General features: G+C 34.5%; 2 protein-coding genes across 2 annotated transcripts in view; one reads left to right on the top strand and one right to left on the bottom strand.

The window, feature by feature from the left end:
- The window catches only part of LOC143245228 (glycoprotein 3-alpha-L-fucosyltransferase A-like), a 524,457-nt gene that overhangs the window by 246,378 nt on the left and 266,020 nt on the right, over positions 1 to 12,059 (top strand). The window lies entirely within an intron of this gene.
- Positions 5,926 to 9,014, bottom strand: LOC143245220 (solute carrier family 35 member G1-like). The gene is made up of 2 exons (XM_076491322.1): positions 8,730 to 9,014; positions 5,926 to 7,310 (listed from the first exon to the last, which is right to left on the bottom strand). Exon 2 carries the CDS (start codon positions 7,277 to 7,279, stop codon positions 6,152 to 6,154), a length of 1,128 nt encoding a protein of 375 aa, XP_076347437.1. The 5' UTR covers positions 7,280 to 7,310; positions 8,730 to 9,014; the 3' UTR covers positions 5,926 to 6,151.

The raw sequence follows: 12,059 nt of genomic DNA, 5'->3' as shown, positions 1-12,059 counted from the left end.
TTAAGCAATGTAAAATTAGAGGGAATGCAGCTAGTCATCACCACCTACAGCCAACTCTTGGGCTACCCTTTTACCAACAAATAGAGGAATTGACCGTCAGATTATAACGCCTCCACGACTGATGGAATGAGGATTCGATCCTGCGATCCTCAGATTGCGAGTGGAGCTCCCTAACAACCTAGCCATGCTAGGTCTCAGAAATATAATTTCAATCTCGTGAAATTCGCTTTAAAATTATAATACTCCTGTTGAACAGAACGTGAGTATTTATTTATAGGACGAGAGAATCATGTGTGTAAAGCTGTATTCTCTTAATGTGATGTTTAACACGATTTTTGTAAGCTCACTCTATATTTACAGATGTTTTCTGTTTTAACCATTAAATCAAGATTACTTTCAATCACCACAAAAAAAAATGTTTCATTCCATAATAAATTCGTTGATGTTCCTCAAGTTATTTGTGGTTACTTTTACTTTTGAACCTGATCGGAAAAAAAAAGACATTATACTTAAAAGTACAATAAAAGTGTTATACTTTCAAACTGGACTCAAAAGATTGGAAATAACAAGTTCAAGAAGTCTATGTTAAAATAATGTGAGCTATTTCATTGACAGCTTATAATGAACAAGATTAAAGCATATATGAACTGAAGCTGAAGTAAGTTTTAAAAGTTTTTTTATAAGGGTTGTATTGGTAAGGAAATAATTTTTTCTTAGTTAATTTATTCGAATATTAAATGAAGGGCTGAGGAATGTACGGTTAATGAACTGTTAGTTCCGCCATCTAGTGTCTTGTACGATATTTAGTTTCAAACAGATGAGCAAAACTCCCCACCAAATGACCGTTCGTTGTTCAAGCTGACAAACGTCTGGTACTACTCAAAACAAGCGACTTTCTGTTATAACTTTTAAAAAATCAGGTAGTAACGAGTGTTTTTGTTGTTTAATTTCAAAATTTAGTTAAAATGTATACTAAGGATAACTTTATTTAACTTCAAAAAGTCGATTAGTACGTTGATCAAGTGTTTTTGTTATTTAACTTAAAAGTCAGCACGAGTACCAAGTGTGATTTCGTGTGAACTGTATCAGTAAAATATAAGGACAGAAAGATTGAATATGTGTCTGTATATATTATTAAAATATTACACTTTATAGAAAGAAGAATTGAAGCAATCTTCAATCGAACCAAGTACAACAAAAGTTAGAAGATGCGTGAAAAATAATTAATTAGAAAATAACGACTCACATTACGAAGAGGTTGAAAATTCTGAAACATTCTTTGTTTTAGAGACCATGTTTCTTTTTATTATTTCCACATCTTCAGCTAAGGAAAATCAGTTAGCCATAAGAATGGTGATATTTTTTATAGTAAGTTGACTTAATCAATTATCTAGAAGAAAATTCATGATACTTCTTATAGCCAGTTGAATTATTCAATTAGCCAGAAGAAAAATCATGATATTTCTTACAACCAGTTCAATTAATCAATTAGCCAGAAGAATCTAGGTATTTCTTAGAGCTGATTGAACTAATCAATTAGACGGAAGACATGATAATTCTTATAACCACTTGAATTAAACAATTAGCCAGAAGAATCATATATCTTTAAATCCAGTTGAACTACTGGCAAAAAACAAACAACGAACAAAGATGAAACAAACGTTTTCATTAATTTTCCGCTTGTATCGTATGTGACAACCAGCTTCATCATAGGAAACTGGGAATCGTTGTAAAAACATTAAACAGTCGTACTTTAAGAATTTATATGATGGTATTATTTTGTTTTGTTTGTTTTAGAGCAAAACCTAATTGGGCTACCTACGTGTTTAATTGCGTATATGTATCTAATACGTTATTAAGTTCAACATAATTAAAAGTGTGTTGCTCCTGATTTTCGTTTGTATTCAATGTCCGGTGCATCACGTTGCAGTTTCCAACAGAAGTCAGCAAGCATTGACGGATTCCAGTTGCTCTGATATAGTTTTTCCATTGTAGCAATGTCCTGGTGAAACTGAAGATTTCGATATAACGGTACGTGACGGGCAAATTTGGATGTGATTTTCGTGATCAGCACAAAAATCTATAAGGAACACCCAACAGTGTTCAAGAAGCAAAAACTTTGTTGTGCAATGTTACCGGACTATGTCATACCAACCGTTATCAGTGAGTGCTTTAACCCAATACTATCGATATAATAACTGCCTAATTCAGAGAAACGCATCATGATTATGGCTTGTACGAAGAACAGATTTACTTTTAAATTTATATCAGAGCAAATTTTATGCTACGAACTTTTGTTCACAAACAGATTCTTGCTAACGTTTTGGATTCCATTCTGGAACATTCTTTTCGTTCTCATCAAAAAAGGAACTTTCAGTAACGAGTTGTTGGTTAAGGCGTTCGATTCGTAATCTAAGGGTCGCGGATTCGATCGAATCTCCGTCGCACCAAATACGCTCACCCTCTCAGCTGTGGGGGTGTTATAATGTTACGGTAAATTCCACTATTCGTTGGTAAAAGAGTAGCCCAAGAGTGGGTGATAATGACTAGCTGCAACACTCCTAAATTAGACGACTTAGCCCTCGTGTAGCGATATTAAAACAAAACAAAACAGTAACGAGTTAAAAGAGCACCGTGATGAGGTGGTTAAGCACTGACCTTCCTCGCAGATCCCTATCACACCAATCAGTTTTACCGTGACATGCGATTAAACCAACTATTCGTTGTTAAAAGGAGCCTAAGAGTTGGCGATGGGTGGTGATGATGCAGTTTTAAACTAGCCTATCAGATAGTAGCTTTGCGCGAAATTCAAAACAAACCAAATGAAACCGAGTACAACATCTACAACAGGGCCTTAAAAAGAAAGACTTCAATATGAAGTCTTAAATGTCATGAGTGTTACATCCTGCCTGTAAAAACACACACCAATATAACTTGAATAACGGAGTAGAAATTTAATCGGAAGTACAAATTATATATTCTTTTCCAATCTGATAACATTCACTTCAAAAGTACTGATTAAGTTATGGATTGCTAGATTAACATCTTACCTGAGTACATTTATAACAATTTTCTTTCAAAACATCTCCTGTTTCTTGATTTTCAAATTCTTAGTACACTTACTTTCTAGTCTGGCTAATAGCTAATTTGCTGTTTACCCTAATTCTACAACAGAAGATTCGCCACAACTTTTCCTTTATTTATTTATTTATTACTTCCAAGACGTTAATCTCTTTGTTTTAGCGCAAACTTACACAGTAGTTCATCTAATTGCTGCTCTTTATTGGGAATCGAATCCTAGAATTTACAGTTGTAAGTCCGTTAAATTACCTTTGACCCACTGTGGGGAGAGATACAAGTCTCTTGAATTTTAAAGAGAAGAAAATGATTTGGTATTTTAAAACTGAACGGTACTCCAAGGTTCCTGTTCATCTCCGGATTACAACTCCTGATGAAGTGGTAGCAAAGAAAGCCAATCAGAAGACACACCCCGCCAGTGTAGCTGCTCCTAAACGAATAGTGAGATGACTGTCAAAGGTATAACACGCTCACAGATGATTTCAGCAGCAATCACTCCTCAAACCTCGCACTTTTTGACTTGTAGACCAGTAGCCATTTTTGGTCAGGTTAGCAGACAAGACGCTAACATGTTCCAGACGAAATAACCTTACGTGTCAAGCAAACTAGATGGGTTTGTAAATTATGTTGAAAACAGATTTAGTGACTTGGAAGCTCTTAAGCTCTCTTTTGTCTTGTTTTAGAAAATTCGTTTCTAACTGATGTAAGAGGAAACAGCTGTCCCGTCTCACAGCAGTGGATGCAACAGCTCTTGAAATGGAACTTCAGGGAGATGAAAGATTAACACAATTTAAAAACAAATGAAGATAGCCTTCTCTTCAACTGAAGAGTTTTGTAATCACGTCCTTCTAAACAAATACTCGAATACTAAACAGTGTGCCAGGATATTGATTTCCATATATAGTACTAAATATTATTGCGAGGCTCTGTATTCTACAATAAAGCTAATTAAAGAAACGAACCGTTCTGTATCAATCGAGCTTGTAAGAACCACATTAATATCTCACCAACCAGATTTTGAGAAGCTGACGGCTACAATTTTATACCAAGAAAGCCTCAAAAATCAAAATAACTGTGTACAAGAAACACACCGTATTCATTCAAAACAAATTCAGTTTCATATTAAGTAAAATATTTATTGCATGTGAGTATTTATATTGTCCTTTATGTTAGGACAACCTGTTTGTAATAAGTAAAAAAGTTACGCTTTTTACTCAAAATCTTTGGAAGGTCAGATGTCTTGTGCAAGCCATGCTTTGGCTACTGTTTGCTTAGGTGATGGTGTGCGGAGACTAGAAATTCGAAGGTTTCCAGTTTGCGTTCCACTGAGATACAGACCCGCTCCTCACTTCGATGCCACAGTTGCGCTATAAGAGTAACAGTCAATTCACGGTATTCGTGCAGCTACCAAAGCTACACGAGGGCTACCTGCGCTATCCGTCCCTAATTTAACAGTGTCAGACAAGAGGGAAGGAAGCTAATCATCCCCACTCACCGCCAACTCTTGGGCTACTCTTTTACCAACGAATAGTGGAATTGACCGTCACTTCTAACGCCTCCAAGACTGAGAGGGCGAGCATGTTTGGTGCGACGGGGATTAGAACCCGCAACCCTCAGATTACGAGTCCAATGCCCTCCCCCATCTGGCCCTGCCGGGCCTACTACAAATTCCGTCCGTTTGTTCGATGTTAAACACAGGGTTACACATTAGCCTATCTGTACTGTACCCAACACGGGTACCGAAACCCGGATTTTAAAGCAAAACTCAAACAGTTAATATTTTCGTTATTTAAACATTTTGAGTCGCTAGATATAGATACATTAAAATATTACAAATAATAAATTAAATCTTAAATTAATATTCTATATTTATAAATGAAACCTCTAGAATCATCGAGTGAATGAACAAATCAACATCCTGTGTTTATAAATAAAAACACAAAACGCATTCAGTGATATCATTGACATACTGCACTTAGATAGAAGAACATTACAAACAATGAATAAAAACATAAATTAATACCCTATATTTAGAAGTGTAAGATATGCTTTATAGTCACTGAGTTCGATTTTTACTATTGAAACACGTGGGTTTAGATATTAGTAAAACATTTGAGTTTGTTTAGCCCAAAATTACACAATAGACTATTTGCGCTCTGTTTTTAACGGGGAATCGAACCCTGAATATTAGAGTAGTGAGTCTGTAAATTAACCGCTAACTATCTGAGAATCTGACAAATATATACAGATATTTATAATACTACTTTCGTCGAACGTTTGATGAGTCTTGTTGGCTATCATATTTAATATGATTGACATTATCGAACGTTAAAAGGTGTTTAAGTAAATAGTTTACATATTTTCATAAAATATTCGTATATAAATTTCCTCATTTCGTTTTTCATCACAGTCTTACTTTGGGTCACTAGGCTATCGTTGGATAGCGCCAGACGTTCTTTCTTTAGGCCAACAGGCTGTCGCTGAATATAGCGACTTCGAATATAGAGAATACCAATATTTTGTTATGGAACACCCTTTACGCCACTTATATTATTACTGTATCAATACATATTTTACTTAAGATTTATCATTAGGTCTAATAAGATAAGAAACACAAATATCGAAAACATTATTAACTGAATATTCAATTACTAGTTTTATCTACATCAAAAGTGGCCTAAACACTTTTCACATACGTTAACATAGTACTACTACCTTCAACGTGTGTTAACAAGGTGTTTGTAGAGCCACAAATTAACAGTATTCTAATACATGTTTATAATTAAAAATCATTTCAGATGAATACCAAAGTGAAAACAAAGTGCTATAAAGATGTATTTTTTTTACCTGGACACAGAAAATTAAAAGATTTTTGTTTTGTTTATTTGCTGTTAAGCCTAAAGCTATAGAATGAACTTTCTGGTCTCTGCTTGCCACGGATATGAAAACTCGATTTTTAGAGTTATAAGCCTTCACACTTACTGGTGGAGTGGCTGATGATATGATATCCTCTTATAGTTCTGGATGCATAAAACTTCACGCACATTAATACAAAATTCGTCTGGTATTTTAGTTAGGCCTTTTTATTGTTACCACATTCGTTCTCTTGATGCAGATATTTAGTCGACAACTTACTGGTGACTAAACAGCCTAAACCTATTTTATTTAAAACTTTAAGGAAATGAGCAGGGTTTTCGGTATACCACTTAACACACGCCTTTATTACTACAGCTAAAGTGACAAAAAGTGCCCCCAATCCGCTTAATAAAGTGACTTCTTCACCAATTAAAGCGATTTGGTAAATGTAAGAAAGAACAATTTCTAAGGAACGAACTAAAGAGACACAAGCAGCACTCTCGACATAGAGGGCGTTGGTGTAAAAATACTGAGCGAAAAAACTTGAGACGCCGATTCCAAAAATTAGCCAAGACATCGAACCACAGTCAGAGAGAACGTTATCTCCGCGTATAAATAGGTAGATAGATAAGATCAGGATCTGAAAAATAGAATAGTAGAATATCATTACTCCGTAGTGAATAAATGTCATTCTTCGCATAATTATATTCGTCATGGAACTACATACGGCACCACCAAGAGCCAATAATGTGCCAGTAAGTTGAACTTTGGGATCTAAATCCTCATCTAGGCCGCTAAATATAAACGGTGGACGAGCAATTAAGATAATCCCCATCATGGCTATTATGATGGCTAATACGTCCATAAGGAGCACCTTTTCTCGAAGAATTATAAGGGCAAGCAGCGTTGTAAAAATAGTCTCTGTCATCATTAAGACAGTAGCGTCACCTATCGGTAGGAAGTTCAACGAGTTGTACATTAACGCTGCCGCTCCAATTCCACCGAGTCCTCTAACAACTAACATAAAATAGTGAAAAGGACTTTTTATAAAAAATGACTGTCTATCGTGAATGATGAACGGACAACTGAAAATAGTCATGTAAATTCCACGGTAGATTAAAATAGTTTCTTTCGTGATATTCGTTATAAGTTTGCAAAGCGAAGTCTGAGTGGAGAAGAAAAGCGGGCATACAAGGGCTAGAAGAATTCCAACACCAGCAAATTGAACTTTCTGAAACGGCGACCCAAACGTTGTGGAATCTTTGGAAGAATGACCTTTAGTTCCTCTCTCGCTGTGGTCTTGTTCTTGTATAATGACGTTTCCGGTGCTAGCATTGTCTTTCATTTTCTGTATTTTCAATGAATAAACAAAACCTCTGCGAAAAATAAGAAAACAAAATACATTTAGTATAAAAGAGAAGTAAATCATACCAAACGTTAATTTATAATTACTTACCAATTATATAGCAATACATAATTCAATTTATTGAAGTTCTATTTGCAATTCGTTAAAGTACTTTTTTAATACACACTTATTACACATCTTAGTCATGGACCAGCCCTGCACGGCCAGGTGGTCTAGGAACTCGATTCGTAATCCGAGGGTGGCGGGTTCGAATCCCCGTCACACCGAACATGCTCGCACTTTCAGCCGTGCGGACGTTACTATATGACGCTAAATCCCACTATTCGTTGGTAAAAGAGTAGCCTAAGAGTTAGCCATGGGTGATGATGACTAGTTGCCTTCCCTCTGGTCTTACACTTGCGTGAAATTTAAAACGAAAAAACAAAACAAACTTAGTCATGGAATATTGAAGTAGCTTAGATTTTTTTTTTTTGCTAAAGAGACTTGTCTTCTTGACAAACACTTGTTACGACTGTCACATATGTTTATTTGTGTTTTTACATTCACGAAACATACTGGGAGGATAAAACCTAATAACTATGTAAAATTCAATAACGATTGTTCATTAGCCATGGAACGAGTGAACATGTAAATAGCTAACTTGTTAGTAAGATAATAAACTAACGAACATATAGATATGTAGTTTATTATTGAGGACCCTAGAAGGTAAAGAACACCAATAAAACTATAACTAATTGTTGCCATGCCCATGAACTAACAAACAGGTAAGCATCTACCAATCATCGTTAATGAACCCAGAATCTAATGAACATGTAAACAAATAACACTTATTGCTCATGAATTGTTAAAGGAACTATACAATATTTTCAAGGAACCATATCCTTACCTTTGGACTATTCTCTTACATGTATTAACATAAACAACAGCTTTTATGAAATAATTTATAGACAATATACGTGTAATGGGAAACGATCTTAAATAAATAATAAGCCAAATTTCACGAGCTAGTGTCGTCCATCTTTGCAAGTTAGTTCGTTCACTGATATTTAGTTTCCAAGTATAGTGTCTTCTACTGAGGTAAAGTTTCACAAGCTGGTACTGTCAACTAGCTTGAAATTTTACAAGCTAATGCTGTACAATGGTTTAAAGATTTACTAACTAGTACTGTTTACTTATGTGAAATTTCACAAGTTAGCTCTGCCTACTGACGTCATGTTAGTACTGTATTCTGATGTCAAGTTTCATTGGCTAGTACTGTCTACAGATGTCAAGTTTCACAAGGTAATACTGTCTACAGATGTCAAGTGTTAGAAGGTAGTCTGCCCGTTCAGTTTCTCTTCAAGTTCATTATGGATTCAGGATAAAATTAGACTAAATATGGTATTGAAACTAACGTGACAGCATTAAGCCAACAACACTCAATACTTACACATAAACCACAACTTCTGTTACGATAGTAATCGTGTAACATTGCTGGTAAAAGACACAAAACGTATGATTGTTTAGATTGGTCCAAAAATAACGTGACTTAAGCAGCCCAATGAGCTTTCTTTTCAGATAAAGTACGAATAAAGTCAGTAATCTTATCAAGACGTGTCATAACGAATGATTGTATAAACAATGGATATAGTATCAGTAAAAATAAATAATAATAAACAGTTACTTTTGTACGATTCTGAGAGAATGATTTCACTAGGTGTGACAATGTCGTCGTGTCTATGTAATCTATTCAATGGTAAATAACGTTTTTAGTTGATAAAGATATATGTTGAACTTTGGAAACATACGTACCAACTTCCTTTGTCACGTTGTCGTAACGTGCTTTTTGATCGTTCCCTTTACTAGAACATCACTGACCTGATACGATGTAACATGAACGAAAGCACGTGAACTGGTTCGTTGATCTCAGTTTGATTAAGAAACTGTTTTGGACTTTCTAAACACGAGAAATTTACAAAAAGAAACAAATTGTGGATGAATCTAAATTACACAAAAAAGTTTTGCGATTCTTTGTTTTATGTTCATATGTATATTTTTAAATTATACTTTTACGTATGATACACATTTGTCGTTTCTCTTTGCGACTTACGTTGTAAGGAAATATAGAAACAGTCTGGCAAAATTAACACTACAGATCTTGCTATAAAGATAATTTATCATATGTGTTTGTGGTAAATAACACTACACAACTTGCTATAAAGATAAATTATCATATGAGTATGTGGTAAATAACACTACACATCTTGCTATAAAGATAATTTATCATATGTGTTTGTGGTAAATAACACTACACAACTTGCTATAAAGATAAATTATCATATGAGTATGTGGTAAATAATCTTACACATCTTATTATAAAGATGAAAATGTGTGTTTGTGGTAAATAACCCTACATAGCTTGTTATAAAGATAATTTATCATATGAGTATGTGGTAAATAACCCTACACAACTTGCTATAAAGATAATTTATCATATGAGTATGTGGTAAATAACCCTACACAACTTGCTATAAAGATAATTTATCATATGAGTATGTGGTAAATAACACTACACAACTTGCTATAAAGATAATTTATCATATGAGTATGTGGTAAATAACGCTACACATCTTGCTATAAAGATAATTTATCATATGAGTATGTGGTAAATAACACTACACAACTTGCTATAAAGATAATTTATCATATGAGTATGTGGTAAATAACACTACACAACTTGCTATAAAGATAATTTATCATATGAGTATGTGGTAAATAACACTACACAACTTGCTATAAAGATAATTTATCAAGTATGTGGTAAATAACCCTACATATCTTACTATAAAGATAATTTACTATGTGTGTTAGCGTCAATCACCATGAGTTGGATAACTTAAGTAGCATCATGGTAACTGAAAACTGACCATTGGTATATATGGGTTCTTTTGTTTCAGAATTAGTGCCCAAGAAATCAATTTAAAACAGCCCTGGAATGGGGCATATTTTTCTTGTTTTTATAGGCTTTTAGTTTTCAATTTAAAGAAAAAATCTCATGGTAAGTCTAATAAATGAGTTTTAACCTTTCACAAAGCGGTTTATACCATACATTTCTGTTGACTTTATTAGGATAACTTCGGCTACTTTTATTAAAACACAATACGTGTTGAGCTTTAAATCAAAAGCGAAAACTAATAATCGAAAACCTTCTCTTGCAATTATTAATACCTCACAATAAATGAAAAATACAGAGAATGTATCACGTATTAAATAAGCCGTTTTTATGGTAAGGCTTTAACAGAAAATATCATCCATACAGTCGACTTTATCAAAGGGGACAGAAACATTTGTATTTCGAATCAAAGTTAGAGGGAACAAAAACTAACATGAAACTCAGAAAACTCACAGAAGATAAGTAGTTTTACTGTATAGCAGAGTAATGATAATAATGTTGTATCCGTTTATTCTTCAGCTGACATTAAAGCAGGAAACATTAGAATTTGTTTATTTTAGTGGCTGAACTTTAACTCAGACAAAGTTACTTGGAATATCGCGAAATGCTATATAACTGAATTTGAATGTATATCGCGTCAATTACTTGAGCCCCATAATTGTAAGTTTAGTCAAACAGAATAAGGTTTGTCAATCAAGTAAGTGACAAACATTTCGTCCAAAATTAATAGATATTTTAGGAAATGAACCAGGACTTATTATTTCTTCCAGACCTGGTATGTCCAGGTGGTTAAGGCACTCGACTCGTAATCCGAGGGTCGCGGATTCGGATCCCCGTCACACCAAACATGCTCGCCCTCTCAGCCTCTCAGGTAAAAGAGTAGCCCAAAAGTTGGCGATGGGTGGTGATGACTAGCTGCCTTCCCTCTAGTCTTACACTGCTAAATTACGGACGGCTAATGCAGATAGCCATTGAGTAGCTTTGCGCGAAATTCAAAACAAGCAAAGAAATAGCTCTCGTGTAGCTTTGCGTAAAATTAAAAAAACAATAAAAAACACGCAACGAAGTCCATGGAGTGATACAGAAATTCGCCTCTACGCCCAATGGCTTGACTTCTGTCTCCACAATGTTTACTCTGCTTGTAAAGCCATGTACTTGCACTACTCAGAAAGGAAGGACATATTTCCAGTTCCCGTTTGGATGACTTTTGGTGGGGACACTTTGTCACAATGTTACGATAATGTGAAAGATACTTAAAATATTCTTATTGTGAGGTAAGGTTTGTTTTCATTAATGTTACGTTAGTTACAGTGTCTACTAAACGAATAGAACATCTGGATTTTATCCTGAATTCACACGACGTGTCAATAAACCTTAATGAGTTTGTGGGAGAGTTAATTGAATACAGGAAAATCTCAGCTCGACAGGTGACTAAAGTTATTGACACACTTGTTTCTTTTCCAACTTTTGAGTATGAAACGCTAAATTGTCTGCCTTTGAACTCGAGAAATCTCAAGTTTTGAAGACAAATAAGGATAACCTTCATAAAATAATGTTTCTGTCAAAGATATCAATAATTTATTTGCTATGGTAAATATCAAAGGATAGGACAATCTATGTTTCAGGATAATCCCTGTATTAGTGTTAAAACTGATCCATCAAACCATGGTTGTGAGCATATGGTTGACGCTTTAACGTTAGACCAATCAAGATATTTATGTGTATATTAACTACTTGGAATTAAAAGCTGTCTTGTTAAGATTGCAGTCTTTGTCTAGAGAAGTTAAAAACACACATGTTCTAATTCAACTAGATATCGTAACTGAA

This window comes from Tachypleus tridentatus, chromosome 2 (assembly GCF_004210375.1).
Source record: "Tachypleus tridentatus isolate NWPU-2018 chromosome 2, ASM421037v1, whole genome shotgun sequence".
NCBI lineage: Eukaryota > Metazoa > Arthropoda > Merostomata > Xiphosura > Limulidae > Tachypleus > Tachypleus tridentatus.
The sequence above is the reverse complement of the archived record's forward strand: the minus strand, read 5'-3'. Positions and strand labels throughout refer to the sequence as shown.

What these genes read in the sequence shown, in the direction of transcription:
- LOC143245220 (XM_076491322.1), bottom strand. Translation starts at nt 7,279, where the DNA reads ATGAAAGACAATGCTAGCACCGGAAACGTCATTATACAAGAACAAGAC.